The sequence below is a fragment of the Tyto alba genome, unplaced genomic scaffold (assembly GCF_018691265.1).
Source record: "Tyto alba isolate M040663 unplaced genomic scaffold, T.alba_DEE_v4.0 Super-Scaffold_2, whole genome shotgun sequence".
NCBI classification, from domain to species: domain Eukaryota; kingdom Metazoa; phylum Chordata; class Aves; order Strigiformes; family Tytonidae; genus Tyto; species Tyto alba.
Window position 1 is genome coordinate 50,379,934 of NW_024881282.1, and position 23,050 is coordinate 50,402,983.

The window sequence follows — 23,050 nt, forward strand, 5'->3', positions numbered from 1 at the left end:
TAATGGTTTGAAAATGGACTGTTATAATTTTAAGACATTTTTACGATACCTGTAATGTATATCTAATATATCTAGAAAGAAATGCCTAAGCACAGACACACACCTATACATGCACATGCTCCACATCTCACTGACATTCAGGATGGTTTCAGTGAGACTGTACTGCACTGGGCTGTATTTGAGCTAGTCTATGATGGCTAAAACCTTCCCATGTAACTTTTTTCCCCATTTCATGTTATGGTCAGGTTTTCTGTCAAACTGTGTACAGCGGAAGATTTGCCAGATTAAACTGTTACCATTCTGACTGTAAGGTTCATTTGGATCATACGGCCACCCACAATATACCACTCTAAGACCCTGATCTCTCTGCATGGCCCCAGCTCCAACACCTTTTAGAGGAATATCTGAAGCTGACAGACAGTTACTTGTAAGAAAGAGATGCTGAGCCATGTTCCTAAGCTGTTCTGAGTGATAGTTATCTGCACTGTTAAACTGAGATGTAATTTTTTCCTCTTTTCTTTTGTTTTCTTTCAGATTCCAACCCTTGTTGTATATTCTGCTTCTTTTCCTTTTTGATCACAACTTCTCAGTTATTAGACAGATGAAACCACATGTTAATATTTTTGGTGGACACAGCTTCTTCATTACTCCTTATGTGTTCTTCAAACTTCGGGTAATTCTTGAAGATCTGCTTTGCATACTTTTCAGTTTGGAAAGAGCTCTTGCTAATTTTGCAGACAGTGATTAGTACTATCTTATATGATACTCCTCTGCTTATGCAGCAGAAGATCATGCTCATCATGTATAACCCTACATATTTCAGTAGAGGGCTACATCAAATTTATCACAAATGCTGAAATACATATATGTCTGTGTAGTTCTCTCAGCAAGCAAACTGACAATGTCAGAAAAGGTGGACATCTGGCAACAATTATTTTCTACGTAATGATGCTGTCTGACCTTCAGTTAGCATATTAAGTTCTTTCTCATGATGCCCTTTTCACGATTTTGTGTGGAACTGACTTCAGGCAAACCACCTATCTATTCCCAAGATGCTCCAGAAGACCACTCCCAAACACTGGCACAACAGTAGCATCTTCCCGGCCCTTTGGAATTCCTCTGCATTGTGGTATTTGTTAAAAGTCAGCACAAATGATTCACTGGGATTGCTGTCTATTTCTTTCAATATTCTTGGATGAAAGTTAGCACACCAGTTCATTAAGGCATGCTTCAAAGCTCATTACATTTGGCTTATTTGTTCCTGACCATTTTTAATGCCTTCCTTGCAGGTTTTTCCTGCTACTACTGTGTTTCTATTCTCAGTCCTGGCATATGGAAAAATTAATCCCCTTGTTGACATTACAGTACCTATCAAGTATCTACCAGGGTTTACTCTTCTCCACTTTAGGGATTTTGTTTTCCATTACCCTCAATTATTTAAGGGAAGCTCTCCGGTATTTTACTGAACTTTGGATGGACTTTTGGTAGTGATTTTAGTCTGGATGGCTAAATATTGCTTTCCCTGAACAGATGAGGATGGACACACTATCTGTCTCTATAGTTCAGCATTGAGTTAATGATTTCTGAGGGCAGGAATGAGCTAGCTTGCTTATAGTTATTTATTAAATATTGAAGTTGTTTATTTCCAACATTTCTGACATGATTTTAGAAATATCTCATTAAGCACATTCAGGCTCACATCTCTTTAATTAAAAAGTAATCAAAAGTACACAGAATTACTGAATTTGGATCATATTTTTGGAGCTGCATTATTTTAGAACTAGATTTTATTTATACTGCTTCATATAATCTTTCAAATTAATGGAGGCTGGAAAAGTATATGGGGAAGCATTGCCACGTGCTTCCCTCAGTACCTGCTACTTGCCACCATTTGAGCCAAGATACCAAGATACCTTTGGCTTAAGCATAGGCTAAGTTTTTATACTACTGCACATTTCTTTCTAAAAGATGTGAAATAAATGAGCTGAGAGAAGAGCACATAGCATGCATCCTTTCAATGGCAGCAGTTTACAAAATATCTTTCAATGCAGTTCATTCCAGCTAGCAATCTCTGCTCACTATTGGAACAGCTGCAGCGCGCAGGACAGGTTCATGACCTATGGTCAGATCTAAGAAAAGGTGTGTCTGGGCTCTCCTTTGAGTGTTCCTCATCTGTTCACGCCTTTGGTGTATTCTGATCTCTCCTGCAGTGCCATGGTTCTGAGAAATGGTGGTCACCAAGTCAGGAGGACGTTCCTGAAGACAACAAAACTGAGACACCCACAAAAAACTCCGAAAATTATTAGAAACTTCTTTTATTTTCTTTCAACTGTTGCTCATGTCTGAAAGGAAAAGCTTAATTCCTCAGAAAGAAGCGAATAAACATGAAGTTGTGACGGAGCATAGTCACCTATTTCCTTTACATTTCTAGCACAGTAACTTTTCTTTCCCAACTCAAAACTGCTTTGTACATGGATGCTTTCTGCATCAGGACAAGCTTTGCCTGGTATCAAGCGTCTCCTCATTATCTGCTGGGATGGAAGGTGAACCTGAAACACTAAAAAATCTTCTCTCTACAGCTAAGAAACTGTCGCATTTAACAAAGAAAGCACCTCTCCACTACCTGTGGAAAGAAGCTGTGGCAAATCTAACCCAGCTACTCCTCATCATCTGCAGCAGACAGTGACAGTGCAATATGGGTAGTGCCTGCTTTTCCTCTTTGCTTGAGTAAGATCTAGTCCAGCAAATGCTGATCAAGCACCTGTAAAGTGTTCTTCAAAATCTAGTAGTATCAAACATATAGGAAGGACATGAATGAAGATAATGCCTCCTTGGGAAAAATCATATATTTACATTAATTAATATTCATGGCATGTTCTAACAGGATTAGCACAATGGAATTTTCTGGAACAAGTTACTGATCAAATCTTGCTAGATGATGAAATGTAGGAGAATAGATAGCACTCGGGATATTGGGCTGTGGCTCAACACATGACAAGAATAAGCAGTGTGAAAGGAGTCAAGCTCCACTATTAAGTAAAAATCTAATGAAATCCGTTTTAATTTTATTTCAGAACAGATACGGTTAAGTAGAACTTCATTACACTCAGATTTATGATAAATATATTGAACTCATTATTATGCCAGTAAACTATAATAGCAATACCAGACTGACTCAATGTTTCTAGACTAGTGCCAGTGCAGATAATACAGATTAGGTTATGTATCAGTGCATCACTTGTGTTGCATTATATTTAATCAGTCCATAGGTACTGCAATATCCTATACAGAATGTAATTGTGAGTGCAGTCTGAAATCATCCTTCAACTGTGCAAAGATACTGAGGGATTTCTACAATAATAATTCCGTGAACTACTGTCTTGCCTTGATGTCCCTTTGACTCTGCATTTTACTTCTGTTCACCAACTGGTTTGCTGATTTTATCCAAGAAATGAGAGCGAAGATTGAACATGTTAAGAGAATGCTATCATGAACTTGGTTATATAGATATATGTGTGTGTGTTTAAAGATGAGGTTAACATCAGTAATGTCACATTTCAGTCAGTTTTATATTTGCCTGTTTTCCTGGAACACATTTAATTTCTCATTTGCTGTATTATATACTACAACTAACAAACTCTCCACACAGAAAATTGAAAAGGAATTATATAGAACAATGTAGAGATTGGTGAAAAAAATCTTTGCTTTTGTGAATAGAAATTGAAAGTACAGAGGACCTGAGAGAGTGAAAAACCCCAACAGCTGGGGCAGCTCTGCTGCTATGTGATACTAACCTTCCTGAATTTGGTGCTAAACTACTAGTATGCCATGTAGAAAATACCATTAAAATTCATGTAATCACTGATTGTGTCTTTTATACCTTGGGTACAGATAAGAAATTCTCTTTAGTAATTTGAAACTTCTTTCTTAAAAGCCTGATCCTCCTCTCCAACTGCCATAATTGTTCTGAATAACTGATAAAGTTCTGTGGTGAAATCTTAGTCTTATTGATGTCTGCAGAAAAGTTTGTGCTGACACAAGTAGAAATAGGATTCTCATTTGCATCCTACCTTAGTATCATATTTGCCAGTAATTTACTCTTGTCTGAGGAGTTGTACCAATAGCACTAGTACCAATCTTAAGACTATTATCTCCATATTTACTAAATGAAATGGCTATTCGTGGAGGAACAACATGGAAGCATAACAGGAAAACATAAATTTCCAGATCTTTTTCTAAAACAACTAGCTCTGGATATAAAAAATTGCCTCTGTTCAAGGAAGAATTAACAATTTGAATCTTTTGCTTCAATTTTGTTTCCTGTCAAACTTAATAAAAGATACATAAGCACACAACTACACATATATTTAATCCAACTATATAAATATAGAGACAAGATAAAATTTATATATTTCCATGACCATAATTATCTTCAGCTTACACATACATCTATACATAGTTAACAGGAAATGTTCTTGATTCTTACATCAAAAAAGCTTTGACAATATGGATACTCATCAGGCACTTAGCTAAAGTCAACTAAAATTTGGAGATAGGAGTTTAATTTGATATTTATTAGTGATTAATATTGGGCCAATGCAATAGAAATGCATTAATTAATGGGTGATTAATTACTGTGTTAACTATTAGTTAATTAATGTTTGATAACAACATATATATTTTTCAAAATGTTTTTTGAGGAATTACTTTTTTAGACTAGGAATTTTACTCTGTATTTTAATTATTTTTTTATATTTCAATCTGTCATGTTAATTAAAACTGTGATCATTACAGTAATATAAAAATAAATGTGGGTCAAATGATATATTAAAAAATCTGATGCTCAAAGAGATCAAAGAAGAAAATGTAAGGATATTCTCCTTTCTTTAAAAAAGAGGATAGGAGGAGGATAGGAGTGTGCAAGTTGTAATTGTGCTGTATATTATATTTATTGTTACTTACAGTTTAGCTGGAAATTCAAATATAACAGTCTGCTCTTGCTTTAGGGCCTAATTGCCTTTTAAAATGCATGTGCCAAATTCTCATAGGGTGTAAACTGGAATAACTCCAACTGACCTCAAGCAGTTGGAATGAAATCAGTGTGTATTTGATCTTGAGCTGGCTTTGATAAAACAGATCATAGATTTTTGTCAGTTAAGGATATGGTCTAAAATGTACTATTTACTTCTGCAGTTATAAAAGGCAGAGACTCTGCACCTGGCATGAATGTGATCCAATAACTGCTAAAGACAACTGATCTCTCCTTTTGCGAAGCTGTCCATGGCCAGCGCTGAGAACAAGTGGTTTTGCCCTCAGCGCTGCAGAAAGCAGTGTCCTTCTCCAGGGCTCCATCAGGGCCCTTCTGCCAAGCAGGCAGCCAGGTGCCTGCCTTCTGAGTGCAGCAAGGGCGGCTGTCGGGAGGTGCTCTGACATCAGCCAGGAAATCCCAGGCTGATTCCCAGAAGTGGATCCCAAGGATACAACCAATAAGAGACATAACTTTACTCCTGTGTTTGAAGAATGCTGTCACCAAATCACTACTCCCAGAACAATCTTAATTTTGTTAAGATTCCTTTCTCAGTGTTTAAATATTATAGCAAGATGGAGCAACAAGTGGTGGATCATATACACCACACTTTCTAGACGGGGTCTTCCAAGTGTCATTTACAATTCTGATGCTGGTTTTGCGTTTATCCCATTAGTGCCAGCACCACCAGAAAGGGTAAGAACTAATAATAATAATCATTAATAACAGGAACTGGCTGAAGTGTACTGCAGTACAACACACCATTATCAAATGATCAATAATGAAAAATGTTTTAGCTGTTTGCCATTCCTGTATGATAGGAGAAGGACAAAAATTGCGTAGATACGAGTTTTGAGGTCACTACCATTTTCTGAGTGTGGTACAATGAAGCAACACCAAAGAATTACTGAAGAAATTGCTGCTACTCCTCTTTGGAAACTCAAAAAAACAGCTGAGTGAGAAGTTGGTTTTACTGTGCATATGAACCCATTACACGTAAATGTGATATTGGCTGAATTCATTGCCCATAATCCTAAGCAAGTGGAAAACTGAACAGTGCAGGTATCAGAAGTGTTCACTGCACTGAAATCAAGCAGCCTACAAACAGGCTGGACTTCCACTGACAAAAAAGGAAATTATTTCTGCATACTTGTTACTGCAGTACACACAGAATGTGTAAGACTTAAATTAAAATCCTGCCTCAGGATCTACAGATATATAGCATGTTTAATAAAACATCATTTCACCTTAGTTTAATTAAGTATAATTTCACTATCTGTATTGATCGCAAAACACAAAAAGCTATTCCGATGACTTTTTTTAATATGCTGAACTAGTTCCTAATGATTATTGCTGGATAATAAATTACAAGTTCCAGAAAGCATGTACAAGCTACAAGCCAAAAATAAACTTCAGCACATGCTCAGTGAGAGCAATGCAGCAGCACTGACAAGGTTTCTTGGCTATCAACCTAGAACGTTTATTGTTTCCGCTTGCATGCATATCTTACTCTTTTCACTTCTCTTTTATCTTCTTCCTTTCCCCATCTTCTCCTCTTCTGTCCCTTCACACCACAGATGGACAGCAGTTCCAGTGTCAAGGTTGCTCCATGCAATTTGCATTAACATTTCCAGAATAATTGTCTGTCAGCACAAGCTATTCAACAAGCAATGCAAGCAGCTCTGATTTAGTAAGGTATTTGCTCTGTGGTTTCTCCTTTTTTTGTTCATCATCTTGTTGTTCTTGATAAGAGAGCAAAAAGGGCAGTTTGGAGGGTGCCAGGCTGACATATCCACATGGGAGAGTCCTTTGTTGTTACTCGCTTTGGTGGCATCAAAGGGACAGCAACAAAAGCAGTGACAGCTCCAGAATATCAGGGCCCTTGTTTTGTGAATGTAAAGGTTTCAAGTTGTTATCTGGTACAGTAGGAATCTTCTGCATTTGGGTTTGTTCTTTTCTAGTAAATCAAACTGTGTATGCAAAAGCTAGGGGAGAAGACTACTGTAATTGCTTCCAACTGATTACCTAGATAAACATCTTCTCACTGTTTTTACTGAGGTATGGTTAATATCAAGATGACCGGTGCACTCCTGTCAGGACTTTGAGTGCTTCCCTGCCTGTATTAAGGCAAAGTTGGGGAGCCACAGCACTGAGTTATCAACAGTCTGTCTTACAGCAACAGAATTTACAATGTACCATGGGCCACTTACCTGGCTGGTGACAGGTACCTTTCACTGACAAACACCACGTATCGAACACAGTGGCATAGTCTGGAAAGATTGTCTTTACATGTATGCATGTATAAAGTGAAGAAACCAAATTCATAATGTACGTGAAGAAATCAAATCCACAACTTACATGTTACATTATGCACAGCTCTGAAGCTACCTATGTGATCGTAAGTCATTTAGCAGTGAAAGTTCTTGAAACTAGCTGATGGCGGTGGCACAAGTCAACTTCCACCAGGAACAGCTCCAGTAAAACCTGCTGTGCAAGAACTGTAAAACTGGTACTTAAGTGACATTGGAAGGAAGCACGTGTGGACAGCTTGAGACCACTAGATGATACCCTATTTTTACTTTAGTTGTGCATGTCAGTTGCAGGTATTTTTACTTTTTTTGCCTTGGAGGTTTTTAACCCTATGCAGATTTATCTTTGGTAAAGATTTTAGTATTTAAGCATCCCGTTCAAAGATTGTTGAAGTAAATTAGGAGATTCCCCCACTTTCTCCAAAAAGTTTTGGACTATGGCTGCAGCACTTTCAAGTATTCTACTAGCTCACATAACAGTAAGAATCAGTTTTCAGTGCTAGCCACAATGTATCTGCACCAGCACAGAAGTAAAGACTGTACAGGACCCCAGGAGTTAATGCTCTCAGTTTTCAAAGATGCAAATTAGCAGAGACCTCAGTCCCTCTGCTCAAAGTCAGTGGGGAAAAGAACACCTAATTCCCATTAACAGCTCTGAAAACCTCTTTGTAGGAAGAAAGAGCAAACAGAAAGAGAAGTAAAGGGAAAACAATAAATAAGAACAGATGGTAGTGGATTGTGCCTAGTAATTTAGGACCTCATTTCCATGTATACAGTGGCCTCTTGACCACTTCTCCAGTGTAAAGGGATTTCCACACAAATCATGGTGAGATTCACATAATACATCTGTTTTGTACTATATCTGTAATTCTGCACTTCAGTATTGTAGTAAAAGGCACTTTTAAAGACAGTTTTGCCTGAGTAACCGCTGTAATAATACTATGATCGATCTGAAAAACTTTGTACATATATTTAATTCCCTTCAAGGTTATTTGAAGAAATAACATGGGTGTCAGTAAACTTTCTTGCACCTGTATGTAGGTTGTGTTTAATTTAAGGTGGTTTTGTTGCTTGATTTTGTGAAATGGAAGTTATTTGGAAATCTCTTACTCTGTACGTAAAATAATTGTAATAAAAACAGTCCTTTGATGCTGTCTTACTAAGGCACTATTTTAAGTTGCAGAAAAATAGCAATGTACTAAAAATCACTTGCAGTTTTGCTTATCTGTGGAATGTTCCCGTGTTCAAAATGAAAAGAACACCTTATATATGTGCATGTGTGGGTGTGTGTGCACATATTTATGTATATGCATATGTACGTACGTGTGGAGATATTTGTAGCTAGGTCTGATTCAAATAGTTTTAAATTATTATTGGCTTTCTTCCTCACTCTTCATAGAGACATTAATTTATAAAATAAAACAGTTTCAGGCACTGCTTTTGAAGTGTTACTAATCACCAAATGATACGTCTACACTCAGATGTAGTTGCCTCTTAAACTCTTAAGAATCCCACCCTAGGTAATTCTTTACACTTTTTAAAACAACATTTTTTCATGCATTACGCTAACTTACTGCTCTATCAACATGGGCATTCTACACATGTTGTAGAATGACATACATCTAGAAATACTCCACATGAGATTGAGTCTTGGACTCAGTCACACTGATAAATATCTGCAGTTATTTTGAATTTATAATGAAGAATTTGACTTAATGGTGTTGTACAAGTTCATGCAAAGCAACTTGCCGATAATCAAGCAGTTGAAGCATATTTCTTTCTTGGTGGGAGTTCCACCATATGCACTTTAAGAGAAAATTAGGCCTGAAAGGCCCATCATTTTCACAAATAAAAGCTCTTGCTCAAAACTAAACTTTTTATGAGCTAGAACAGTTCAGTTTTCAAAGTACCACAATGTTTTCCCAAAATTTTTAGATGAAAATGCACCTCAAAAATACAGCATAGTTTCAATATGTTGTACTTCAGTGATCAAAGTCTTTGGTTAAGGATAAATACCAGGCATGATCACTAGGACTGCAAGAATGCTGCTTGCAGAGGTCTTTAACCTCGGCTGGAAGAGTGGATCAGATTCAGCCTAGGTCAAAACTGGCTGAACAGACCTGGCTTATACATCCTTGCTTTGGAGTCAGAACAATTGGTTTAACTGTCTTAATAAAATCTCAGTTCTTTTTGGGTAATGGCTTATCAGAATTGCCAAACCACACATCTAGGACATAACTTCTAAGCTAAAATTCAGTGGATCAATCGTTAGCCTTTATCAGAGATTTGAACCAGACCTCTAATAAAGGGATTAGTAGCACTTTTTTCAGCACTAAAAAATCCTAAAAAATGCATTTTAAGCTCCTGCTGTTGTATTTCAAAGAGCAGATAGACATTTCTAAGATGCATTTTAATTTCATGGAAAAATTGCTTTGCTATAAAGATCTCATAAAATCTTATTTTTACAATGTCTGCATTATGGGCCAAGTTATATTTTGCAATAGTCCCCTTTGACTGAGTCACATAAACAAAACACAGAATTCCCAGGTAAGCTGGGAATAAAAATCATGTGGCAATGCCTGGATAGGCAAAATAATTTTCATATGTACAATCACTGCCCAGAAATGAATATAGGGGAGCATGGGAACTACAATGGCTGTTACCTCCTATTTCAAAATTGAATAACCAGTTCCCTTTTCATTGTCTATACTTTTTTCTGTGCAATACTAGACTGAATTGTATTACATGCCTCTGAACACTGAAGAATCTGTCAGCACAATGGGTTTGCATCTGCATTAAGAGGTAAATCAGTTGCCTCACCTCTTCAAAGGCTTCACTTTTCTGTGCTTATTTGAAAAGTGAATACAAAGTGGAAGGGTTTCACAAAACAGTATCACAATTAATGAGAAATGTAAATTACTGACTTGTGCAAAACAAATGGAGGAGCTGACTGCGTATATGTAAAGCAAAACATAGTAAAGAAATAAGTATTTTTCTGGTATTACCAGCAATGAAGGACTAGAATGACTTAAATTAGAACAGATGGTTATAAGGATACAGGTTTAATATTTCCAGTGGAAAAAGTAGGCTCAACATGAGAATACGAACACTTTCAAAGGTCTTGATCAGGAAGATGAAGTAGACTGCTGAACAGTTTCTCAAGCAGCGACATAAGTCTCACTATTTGAGTGATCTAACTTTGGACCATAAAATGAAAGAGTGAAGGTAACTTGGCTCAATACATTAGAATCTCCTTCCGGGAAAAGCCTAAATTTTTGTTTTGTTTCTTTAATGGCTGGAGAGAAATCATTGGGTTGAAAGTTTTTAGTAGGGTTATTACAGTTGACAGGAGATTGGACAGGCAAACATGAACATGATGCAAAAGACCCTGTTTGTGGTCTTTGTGGCATGATGCACTTCATGCGCACTTGATAAAGTTAACACTTGGCATGTGACATCTCTCCTTGTTATGTCCATATCTGTATGTTATTTGAAAGCCGCACCAACAGCAATACAGATAACGATAAACAAAGAAAAGAATTAAGTAAAGGAAGAGAGAGAATTAAGAGAAATAATGCTTTCTAAATACAAATTCTGCCAGTAATAAAGAGAAGACAGAAAAGGAAAATCTGCTTGCAAATAGGGTATTGTTTTCGAAGTTAGTATTACAAAATGGTTTTAATTTCTTCTTTTTTTTCCTCATAGATGCCAGCTGGAAAGGCCAGGTGGTAAATTTCAAATAAGTGTTAGCAAGGACACCAAAAGTTGCCAGTGCAATACCCACCTAAATTGTAGAGGACTGTACACATTTCATAGATTAAAATAGACCGTGTCTTTGCATGAGGGAAAGCACTATGACTTTGCATATCTTATGTGGGTTTTATGGTGTGTTAGCATCTAAACATGCTATAAAAAAAGGAGGCTTTCACTTTTAAAAGTTTATAAACCATGTTTCATAAGAAGCTGGATGCCTAGACAATTATTCTAATCAACTTTTAGACTTACTCATACAAATGCAGGTGCTAGCTTTTTCCCACAAGATCTATGGTGCATCGGTCACAAAGTCTCCATCACTCCTCAGGAACCTAAATTTTCTTTTAAGCCTGGCTCATTATAACTACGGTCACTGCCAAATCCAGGTCTCATGAATGCACAATACTTTTCACTTTTGGTTAGTCACCATCACCTCAAAACAGCATTCCTCTTTTGATGTTGTGCTTGATTAGCTAGTTTTTGCAGTGTACTTTTTCCCCTCAGTGAATGTACTAGATAGCTTAACTAAGCTTTTTGCAGGATTTTGCATTTTACAGTCAGCCTGCAGGGATGCTAAATTTAAGAGTAACGAAACAGTAATTAAAAGTGATTAGGACAAGAAGCCTTGATACTATGAAATGTGGACTCAATTGTCCTTGACACAGGCAGAACGAGGCAGAAGGTTTTGGTTTTGATTATAGCTTTACTTGCGATTTTAATAAACATGAGCCAGTATTCAAACTTTTAATATCCTGCTGCTTAACTATTTCCAAAAAGCAATCCAGCTCTTTTAAACAGCCCTTGTTTAAAAACTTTAATTTGTTTGGCTCTGTCTCTGCTTAGAGAAGTTGTAGCCTCACGGTAACTCTTTTATAAGTTCATTTCCAGAATCACAAGCAATTGGGTTTTTTTCAACTAAGTGTTTCCGCATGTGCCAAAAGTGTCAGGTTGACAGCTTTCCTGCACCGTTTTATCTGGTTCCCACAGTAAGTATGAGAGACAAACACAGGAATGTGTCTAGTGCTGACTATGCCCATCAAGGATACAATGATACTTACAGCTCTTCCAGGAAGCGGAGATTGTGCACGGGGTTTGAGGGCAGCTTAGTAATGTTGTTCATACTGAGATCACTGTAGGGGAAAACAGACAGAGACTTAATATGGCATGCCACAACTGTGGTATCCAGCTGTTCATTCCACACATTTTTAAGTACTACATTAACAAAAATTAGTTCCTCTGCCAGAATTGATGAATCATTATCTAGTTAGCACGTTAAGCATTCTTCTTTCATACGAACACAGCTTTGTCAAACCAAATACAGGCTGTAGCATGCTCCTTGTTTCCAAAGATTTTGGAATGTTTTATCACGCTCTATAAATCAGCTGAAACACTAAACAATCCTTTTAGTCTACATAATTTTAATAAACCACTGTACTGTATTAAAATGCAGTTGGAGTAGTAAAGGAAAACTAGTATGATTTTGGTTGTTGTAGTACCATAGCACAGTTGGTTTACTAGAGTACACAGGCAAGAGTGTACATACGTAAACTACCTGCATCATTCTTTATATTTCATGAATATGGAAACATTTTGCTTTTGCTGTACAACCTGCTGCATGGTCATACTGATTTGCCTTGCCTTATATTAGGCACATCAGGTGTTCACAAAACCCAGCTTAGTTGAGTCAAAGAAATGACATATTTTCAAATAATAAACATCCCCTTTTAAGAGTGTTCTTTTTTTGCAGGTTCTCAAATTGCATTAAATAAGTGAAATGAACCATAAAACAAGGGTGTAATGTGATCCTGCTCTGTAGCACACTTCCTGGTGGGGTTCCACGGTAGTTCCTGGCACAGGAAACAACCAGCCATATCAGCTCTGTCAGAGCTCATTCAAGCTATGTTTTAGACTAAATTTCATATAATACCTTTTTATTCTTAACATGCTTTTTCATTGTTTTCCACTGTGTTCCCCATGCCCCACAATATCATTATAATTGCTTTGTATTAAGTATAAAAACTGTAAACAGACTGCATAATAAAATTGTGTGTGGAAGATACGACCTACACAACTATATCAAAATTCCTATAGACTGTTAAAATAAAAATATCAAAGACCTGCATATTTTATGCAAACATTATGTGATAATTTAAAACTCTTCACTATTTAAACATATATATATTTGTAACGGCACTTATAGTTTCCAGCTACTTTGGGTAGTATTTAGATAACTTTATTTCTTCCAGCTGTTGAGAGCTTACAAGGTAAATAAGTTATCTGTACTTTGGTGGGTAGACATCCCATTCCTATTCCATCTAGTTCTTATTACTCACAGTCTGTTTTGCATTACAGAATATATGCTTTTAGTCAGCATAGTTAATTTTGATGTTTGATCTTTTGCTGAATTTTAAAACGTATAATTTAAAAACATACTTCACATAGAGATTTTGAAATAAAGGAAATGTGTTAATACTTTACAACAATTATCAAATCACTGTTGGGTAAGGTCTCTGCATTCACTTCAAAATCAAGGCATAATTTGAGAACTGTCTACTTATTAAATTCATTCTTTATTGTAATACTTTATCACCTAATTCTTTCATACCGTTTAGCAGGTTATTACCCTTTCACTTTGATAAAGGCTCAAAGGATTTATTCTGGCAAAAGAACAAAAACATGGATTTATTTGGCAAAAGAAAACCTCATCGAGGTAGTGAATCATATACTGCTGAATATTAAGATAAACCCAGTATTTTAACAGTATCATTTTGATCATGAGATTTTCAACACGTCTAATATGGACTTTCATAAACATACCAAATCACATTTTCGCCTTAAAAAGCCAGCCTTGGTGGAAGATGGGAGTGATTCATCTTCACATATACACATATTTAGGGCATTCTACAAAACCAGCATTAACCCGTTCTCTGGATGGCTAGGGAAACCTGAAGCCTGTTTTTCTAGTACATTGATTTCTGTTTTTCTAGTACATTGATTTCTATTAGTAGGAGGCTGTACTTGTCTGCTTGTAGCACCCACAGGACCCCATGATAACACCAGTCACAAGCAATCTACAGACCAGACCTAATATCTTAAGATGACCAGAATAAGAGAAGGTGGATTTCATTATGTGCTTTGATGCACTGTGAGAAAATCAAGAATACATGCACTTTTCTTAAAAACATCTTTAGACCCCAGAGGTGGATTTACCAGCAGTGAATTCCAATGTCCTAATCTCCTTTTTGGACTCCACTCATGTGGTAAAGTATGTGCTCCACATCATATGATGGAGGAGAATCTCTTCTTTTTCCTAGTCTACACTGCAATAATTGCTAGCTCTGTTTAGATCTACCACTTAAATAATCTCATTCTGTTAGATAGGTTCCTTTTTTTCCAGATTATTATTTTCTTCGAACAAAAAATACAATGATGTTTTTGTGCAACAGAATTACTAAACACTGCCTATGCAGATTTCATGGAATCTTAGGACCATTTAGGTTGGAAAGGGCTCTTAAGATCACCAAGTCCAACCGTTAACCTAACACTGCCAAGTCCACCACTAAACCATGACCCTAAATGCCATGCCTACACACCTTTTAAATACCTCCAGGGATAGTGCAGGCAACAGAAATTATTTCCAAATTTGCTCAATGCCATCTTTCCAAACTAGTTTTTAACATACTAGTAACTAATACACAGGTCATTCCAGTCAATGTTGGTGATGTGTTATTGTTGTAGCTACAGTGGTTTAAGAATATAAGGGAGACTACTGTAGGGAGAGGTAGCATCTTTGATTAAGCTAGCTGATAGAGTTGGAAAAAACTTAGAAACTTTCAGGCACAAAAATCAAAACCCTCTACTTCTTCCAACTATTTAGTCTACCAGTTGACTAAATAGGCGACATTATTTCTCCCTAAAAACCTCACATCACTTACACTGGAGAAGCAGTAGTTCATCCATGCTTACAGTTATTAGATTCAAAATACCCTTTTGGGTCAGAATCACCATGGATGCATTAAATCCAATTTTTGTTCACTGAAGTAACTACGGGACTTTCAAGAGAAGTCCCATGACCCAGAGATACTTCTGGGGGGTACATATGGAGAAGTGAGACAAATAAAAAGAGTTAATGCAATGTCATCAGTCACTGAGTCTCACGTAAGCAATACTGCAAAGTTTGGACTGCTGAGCAGAAATTCCTCACAGTGCTCCGAGACAAATAAAGGAGGTTCTCAGCAAACTTGCCAGCCTCTGGACTATATTGCCAAGAAGACATAGCTAGGATGAGACTTATGGCCATTAGCTAGATCAAGCACAGCTAACAGACAGAAAGAGCTAGTTGGTACATTGTAGGCTTACACATTATTACTATGAAAAAGAATTGTAATGGGTATGTCTTATGTCCTGCAACTGCAATGGTTTATTTCCAAAAAGTGAATCAAATGGGTTTTCTGATTTCTGCTTTCCGTGTTAGCCTGTCAAAATCAGCAATTTGCTCCCTCTAGAAAAGAGAAGGGGATGAAAGATGGCTTGAACATCATGATCTGTAGTGTAATGCTGAAAAATATTAAAAGAAAGGTACTAGACCTTTACCTATCGTCAGTGGAATGGTTCTGATTTTACATCAGATCCATCCCCCAATTTCTTCTGTGTGCTCATGCATGTATATTCAGAACCAAATCAACTAAAACTGCTAACATTTATTGTCAAACTTGGTAGACTCCTACAAGCTGCAGTGATGAAAAACTTACAATTATTAGAATACTGAAAATCTTTAAATAAGTTGGTATAACAGAACTACTCCTATATCCCACCACCAAAGTACACGCAAACCCCACCAACGTCAGTAGGAGAGGCATTGTAAGAGTATAATCTGAGTTGTAAAATGCTCCTAATGTAAACAGCCATAGTACCAGATCTATCTTTATGAAAACTACCTGCACCATGAGCTGATGTGCTGTACTGGAAAGGCAATAGTTTATTTTGAACAGTCAGATGAACACATTGTCTGTTCTCCCACCAGCATTCCTGCAGCCTGTTTCCAAATGCTGACTATAAAAGCAATATACCAGCAAACTAAACTTTTATTTTTACAAAAGATATAAAGATTTTCTTCAATTACTGCATTGGCAACATGGCTCACTATAATGATATCTTAATTATACTCTGTGCCAATCAATCACCACGCTGTGTCTCTGGTGACTTGCAAAAGGAATCCTAGCTGTGATGAAATCTTTGAAGAATGGAAAATATTACAAATTGTATCATGCATCTGTCTTTTTTTTTTCTTGGTGACTATATGGGCAAATTCTGAGCATTTGCAAAACGGAGTCCAGGAAGGCAAATACCACAGGTCTTCCCCCCCTCCCCGGTTTTGTTGTCCATGCATATATGTGCTGAAAAAATACCCAGCTACCATCTTAAAAGTGAGTAGTTCACAATGAATTCCCAAAAGCCAGTAAAACAAGTTAAGTGAACTAATTCTTAACTTATAATAGACAAATCTGGAGGCCAAGTTACTAACCTGTTATTAGCTTTTATTACGAGAGATGTTTCAGTGACTATTCATCTTGGAAGATCAGTTTTCCGCATTGTATTTATGTCTTTTAAAGGAGAACAAAATCTGTCTTGAGACATATGCAAGGCTTCTATTGGCATTCACCAACCTATTAATCTACTACTAGGCTAAACTTCTGTTACACTGAACGGTACAAACTTATCTACCCATTGCAAGGCTAATACAATAATCCAGTATTAAAGACAATTAATTTTGTAGCCTATCTTTTTTTTAACAGTTTCAACCTGGTTGATTTTTAGAAAATTATCAAGACTCATTATTAGGATTATTAATTATGTTTCCTCTAGGCCTGGCTTAGCCCAACAAGATGTATTAATGATTATTTTAATGTATTTGAAAGATAAAACACTCGCATAAAAATATAGACAACAGACTGAATGCACTCCCTGAGTTCTTATCAACTGAGAACACCTCCTAAACTGACAATTTCCTTAACCATTTACAGCAAAATTTGACACTATCATATATGTAGTAATACAAAATAATGAAAAGGAGTGAGAATTACTACTGCTTTTCCCCTGTTATGCTTATCTTTTTAACGCAGTACACTTGTTTCCACTGTTGGCAGAATACTTTACTAGCTCCACTGTACAATGGAAGAATATGCTAGCTATTAAGTGCATGCTGTCTACTAATGCAAGTGCTTCACTATGGATATTAAAAATAACTTCATCTGCTACAGCTACTTAAAGTAGATAAATCTATTTGCCAACACTGTAGTAGTAGTAGTAGTTCCTATTTCTTACAAATAATTCCTATAGCATGTTTTCATTCAAGGGTCTCAATAAATAAATAGAATAATAATTAGCATAATTTTACAGAAGGTAAACTAAGACACCTAATGCTGAAGTGACATCCTCACAGTCAAACAGCTGGTTATACACCACAGAGGAACCAAACACTGATGATGATTTGTCCAGTGCCCTTTTCATGAGATCACACCGCCCACCCCATGGCATTTACGTTGGTTTTCTGAATTGTGATGCATAAGCTGTCAATAGCATCAGAAAACAATAACCATAGTTTCATTTTAGTGGTCCTAGATTACATTACCTTCCAAAATCAACATGAAAATTGGTAGTCGTGCATTTGTAAGTTTAATACGCCCGTGCAGAGCAGCACCATGCAGGGTATAAGCATGCATAAATAAGCATTGTAAGTGCTTCCTGACAATTAAATCATAGCATTTCTTCTCACAACTAGTTTCAAACTTCATCTGTGGTTCTTTGAAGGACTTTGTAGTAAACTATGATTAAGATGTGAATTTCCACTGAATGATTCACATTTGAAGCAGTGCATCTTTGTATTTGGAAAAATCTTCTGGAAAAACAAGTGGTAGATTTTCAGGAAGAAGCAGTAAAGGGAGAGAGTTATAACAGACATTACAGGGAGCAGGTGATCTCTCTATCAAAATACTCACAGTAAATAACAAGTGGCAATCGAATGGATACTTCTGCCCTTCTACAAGTTGATATTGACAAATGCTGAATTTAAAAATTTAAAAATTCATTATCCCATGTAATATTATGTGTAATAGCAAATTATCCACAACTGATCCCATTCTATACTTTCAAAAATTAATAGAGAAGTGAAGCAAGGCTAAAACAGGATTGCTTGTTACTCGTTTTTTATAGAAAATTTCTGTGACTTGAGATTGAAGTTCATCAGTGGTTTCCAGAGACCCAACACCTTTGTATTAAAACATGGCCTGCAAAAAGCAAATGACATTGTGTGGTTGCATGAGATTAGATCCTGCTGTGAGAGTAAGTGTGCCTGTGAACCTGATGAAGAGCTTCACGCCACTAAACGGACAGTACTCCCACTGTCCCCCTCGCACCATCCTTTCCTTCCCTGGCACACCAGTGGTGCTTGTTCCAGCAGTGCATTTTGTTTACAGAAGACACAACCACTGCAATTGTAAATAGCTATCTATGGGAAGGATCAGGCACTTTGAACTTAGGGAAGTCCCAAAGATGATCCAGCAAGGTCAGGAGGGCTCTGTCTACACCTCTTCTCTGCAGTTGTGTATTGGCCCATAACCCATTGCGTGAATATTAAACATCAGATCCCACCAACCAGGCTGATAGGCCACAACTGGATTCAACACAAACTAACAAAATGCCTTGGCCAAAATTCTGCACTCCCAACACCTGTCAGTGGGTTCCTCTAATGTCACTGACAGCAAAATTTGGCTTATTACCAAAGAAGCTCTGTAACACATTCATTTTAAACAGCATGCATTATTCCTAAACATAGTAGGCAATTCTGTCATATAAACAGCCATCAAAGACTTACTTAAACCTAGACTGTAGAACATTTGTAAAGCAAACAGTACGTGCATGATTAATCTTTTCAGGAAACAATTTTGCCATTCAGTTTATTCAAGACTCCAGCAGAGGGAGCAGGGCAGAGCAAACAATTAGGGTCAAAAAGAAAGTAAAGATCAAAGATCAGATCAAACTCACACAGTGCTGAATTATTCTGACAAGTACATGACATTTTATTTTAGGTACAAAAATTCTGCCTCTGTTTTTTTCGTCTATCAAATTCATGATGCTCCCTAGATGAAATTACCCATTTACTTTCGAAGCTGATTCATGATTGTTCATTTGGCGCTGAAGACTCGGTTTGCTAATAATTACCAGGGTAAGTTACAAAAACATTCCAACATGTCAATCATTTACCGTACTTAACTCACATATTTTAAAGATTAAATAACTAAGGGAATATTTTATAACACAGAAGCCAGCAGAAGCAATTAAAAGAGGACTGAACGGAATTCCTCTTCCTTCCATGCCCACAGATTTTATTAGTACTATTTTACTCTGTGAGTTATTACTTGTTTCTTCTGCATTAATGAAATAGATTATATGCATACTGCATACAAGATTCATCTTGTTCAAATACTGAAACAATACGCGACAGGAAAATGTATTAGTTTTTATTGTAATTTATGAAGGCAACTGCTAGAATGTTTTTCTTGGTTTTCATCACTACCTGTTTGTTTATCAGGTACTGTTTATCTTATTTTTGATGATGAACAGTATAGTTAAATTAATAAAAGGTATTTATTAGAAATGACCAAATCTGGGAAAAAAACCCTTGGTCTCTCTTAGTTTTAGACAAAAATATAGGAAAACATCATTTTTTCTTCTGAATGAATGGACACATTAATTTATTTTAGACACTGAGGGTCCAATATCCTTCTAATTCCAGGTCTATAATTTCATCTCTCTGAATTCCATGAAGCTGTTTCTAAATTAGGTTATTTATATGAAAGGAGAGCATCTACAAAAAGCACAGCATAATTTGCTCATTAGCATGTAGTGTAGAGAAAGACTCAAAATGCAACCCTAAATCAAGTATAATGGGCCACACAGCCAGTTGGGCTGAATACCCAACTGGCAGTTATGCATGGCATAGATTATCTGATACACAAACCAATTTTAAAACTCATCTTTACCAAAATACCCAATATTACTTCAGTGAGGCTGCTGAGGGTGTAAATAAATCAGGATTAGCCCGATTTCATTTGTAACAAGACACACTGTAAGTTATTTATTTTGCAGGTCTTAATTTGCCTCAACTCAACTCCACAGCATAGATTTGAAGAATTAAAAAGCAAACAGTTTTGAGAGAATCTGCTACAAACACATTCTAACACTGGTGGTGCAAGCCTGAGTATCTGGAAATCTGTGCACAACACACCTGCATGTAGAGCAGGAAATATATATTTTACATTGCACAGTGCAAAGGTCCCCAAGGGACAGATGAGTGAGCTGGGTCCAGAGCTGGAAGTTACATTATCATGTTAGGTGCTCTCAGAAACACTAATTATCCCAAGTACAGCAGGATGATGCTATCATTGTACTAATTTCACAATGCAGGGTCGCTGCACACTACTTTGTGAGATGCAATGTAGCAGTTATTTTATATATAAACTTGGTATTCTCAAACTGGTTCACCTCACTGCAAAATACACATACACTAGACCGGGTGAAATTCTGGCTTGGTAAAGGAAATGGCAAAAGCATCATTGTCCTGGGTTGAGTGAATGGTGGAGTACTTTTGGTGGCAGGGGAGGGGGCTATCGGGGCAGCCCCCTGTGAGAAGCTTCTCGAAGCTCCCCCAGCTCCACGTCAGCTCCACTTCTGTTTGGGAAATTGAGCCAATCAGCTGCGCCTCTGCGATAACGTATTTAAGAAGGGACGTGGTGACGTGCAGGGGGACTGGTGAGGAGGAGTTGCTGCAGCTGCATGAACACCAAGGTCAGTGGAGGAACGGAGGAAGAAAGGAGGGGGGAGGTGTGCCGGAGCAGAGACCCCCCTGTATCCTGTGGTGAGACGGCAGGGCGGCCCCCCCTGCCACCCATGAAGATCTACAGTGGAGCAGACATTGATTTGTGGCCTGTTGCTCCTGCTCTGATGATCAAGGTTCTGTGCCCAAAGAAGGCCGGGGTCTCATGGGAAAAGGCAGCCCCGCTGCTGTAATTCAGTGCTGGGAGGATTGCAGCATGCGGGGGAGTCCCACGCTGGAGCAGCTCGGGAAGGGCTGCAGCTGTGGGAGGGAATCCAGTCAGGGGAAGTTAGTGACCCATGACGGAGCAGTGTGGGGAACGCTGCGGCCCGTGGGAGGAATTCATGTCGGAGAAAGTTTGTGGAGGACTGTCTCCTGTGAGAGGGGGACCACGATGGAGCAGGAGGAACAAGTTCCAGACACTCCCCTCACCGAAGATAAGGGAAGTGGCAGCACTGACTGCACCCCCCATTCCCTGCCCCTGCGCCACTGGGGGAGGAGGTAGAGATATCGGGAGCAGAGCTGAGCCCGGGAAGAAGGGAGGGGTGGGGGGAAGGTGTTCTCAAGATGTGGCAATGCTTCTCACTGTCCTACTCTGTTAAGTGTTGTTAGTGTCTGTAATAAATGTATGTTTTTTCCTTCCCCTAACGAGTCTGCCTTTTGCTCGTGATCATAAAGGGGAATTTTTCCCCATCCCAGTCCTATCTCTAACCCCAAGCCTGGCTCTCTGTCCCTTCTCATTGCCGGAGGGGAAGGGAGAGAGAGCTGCTGCATTGTGGTTGGCTGCCAACCAAGCCTAAACCACGACAATCATTCAGCAAAGAGAATAGTCCACCTATTTGATCCCAACTGATGTTTTTATCTCAGAGGAGTTTTCAGTAAAAATCTGGTTAGCTTCTTCACTACTCTTATTCTGTAGGCTCCCATTTTCCTATGCATTGGTGCTGCATGACTGGACTTGTTTTAACAGCACCGTCACTTCTGATTTTATTATAGTTTATTTGTACCTTGTGTTGTTGAAGAGTAATTGAAGAGTTTCAGCAGAGAAAATGAGGCTGCACTGTATCACTATTACCAGAGTTCTGCCCTGAATTACTAATTTGATCATTTTTGTGTTGCTGCTTAGCTGAAATAATTCTCTTTATTGCACGGACAACCCAAATGATGTCATATTACCAGCACACTCAGTTTCATCCAACGTTGCCACCAAAAGAGTTACTCTTGATCTCTTCCCCACCCCAGCACTGCCCATTCCTTTTGAGGATGCTGTCGAACCAGAGTTGGCAACTGGTCTGGATCAAAACAATACCAGCAGGAAGAAAAAATTGGTTTAATCCAACTCAGTTCCCTGAGCCGGCTCATTGTGTTTCTATCTGAGTCACCACAAGCTAAAGTATAAAGGAGAATCAAATGAGGAAGGTGAAGCAGAACTGTTTTTTTCAGTTGGCAGTGTTGGCTTAGAGTAATGCAGGGTGATCCTATACCTAGGACGTAAATACTGTAAATCTTCTTCAGATATACAAAGCTTTGTATATTTTTTTTTAATACGCACGTCTTCCCTTTATGTTTGATATGAGTTTGTTTGCTGAAATACAATAGGGCCTCCACATCTGCCAGCTCCTGGCTGGCTGACAGCCTCTTCCAACACCTCCTACGGAGCTCAGAGGAATGACAGAGCTGTCAGATTTTTCACTGACGGATTGAACACCCAAACTTCTGAAACAGTAAGTGCCAGGAAATATGTATTGCTTGATTTTTACAAAGATAATGCACTTAAAACCACTGTATTTCTCCATCAGGTAAATTTTTTTTTTTGCTTAAGTGTTCAAAATTCACTTTCATCATGAGATACTTTCACATGGGTTGGTACAAACTAGACTGAATATACATGAACACCAGGTCCTTAATCTTACACTGACATGACGTATACTTGGTCTCCACACATTTTAGTTGCTTGTAAGGGAACAGCTGCACTTCAGATAGGCAGACTACTGAAATACCTGAGCTAGCTTTAAACAGTTCAGTTCAAGGAGCAGGGTTGAGATGCACTAACTTACCCTAATAAGGAGAAATCTCTGGTAGAGACTT

At 37.8% G+C, this 23,050-nt stretch overlaps 1 protein-coding gene across 1 annotated transcript in view; it reads right to left on the reverse strand.

Moving 5' to 3' along the window:
• Positions 1–23,050, reverse strand: part of LGR5 (leucine rich repeat containing G protein-coupled receptor 5) — a 93,897-nt gene that overhangs the window by 43,270 nt on the left and 27,577 nt on the right. Inside the window, exon 2 of the mRNA XM_032999957.2 lies at positions 12,147–12,218. Coding sequence (XP_032855848.2) covers positions 12,147–12,218 — 72 coding nt within the window. The remainder of the gene's footprint in view (positions 1–12,146; positions 12,219–23,050) is intronic.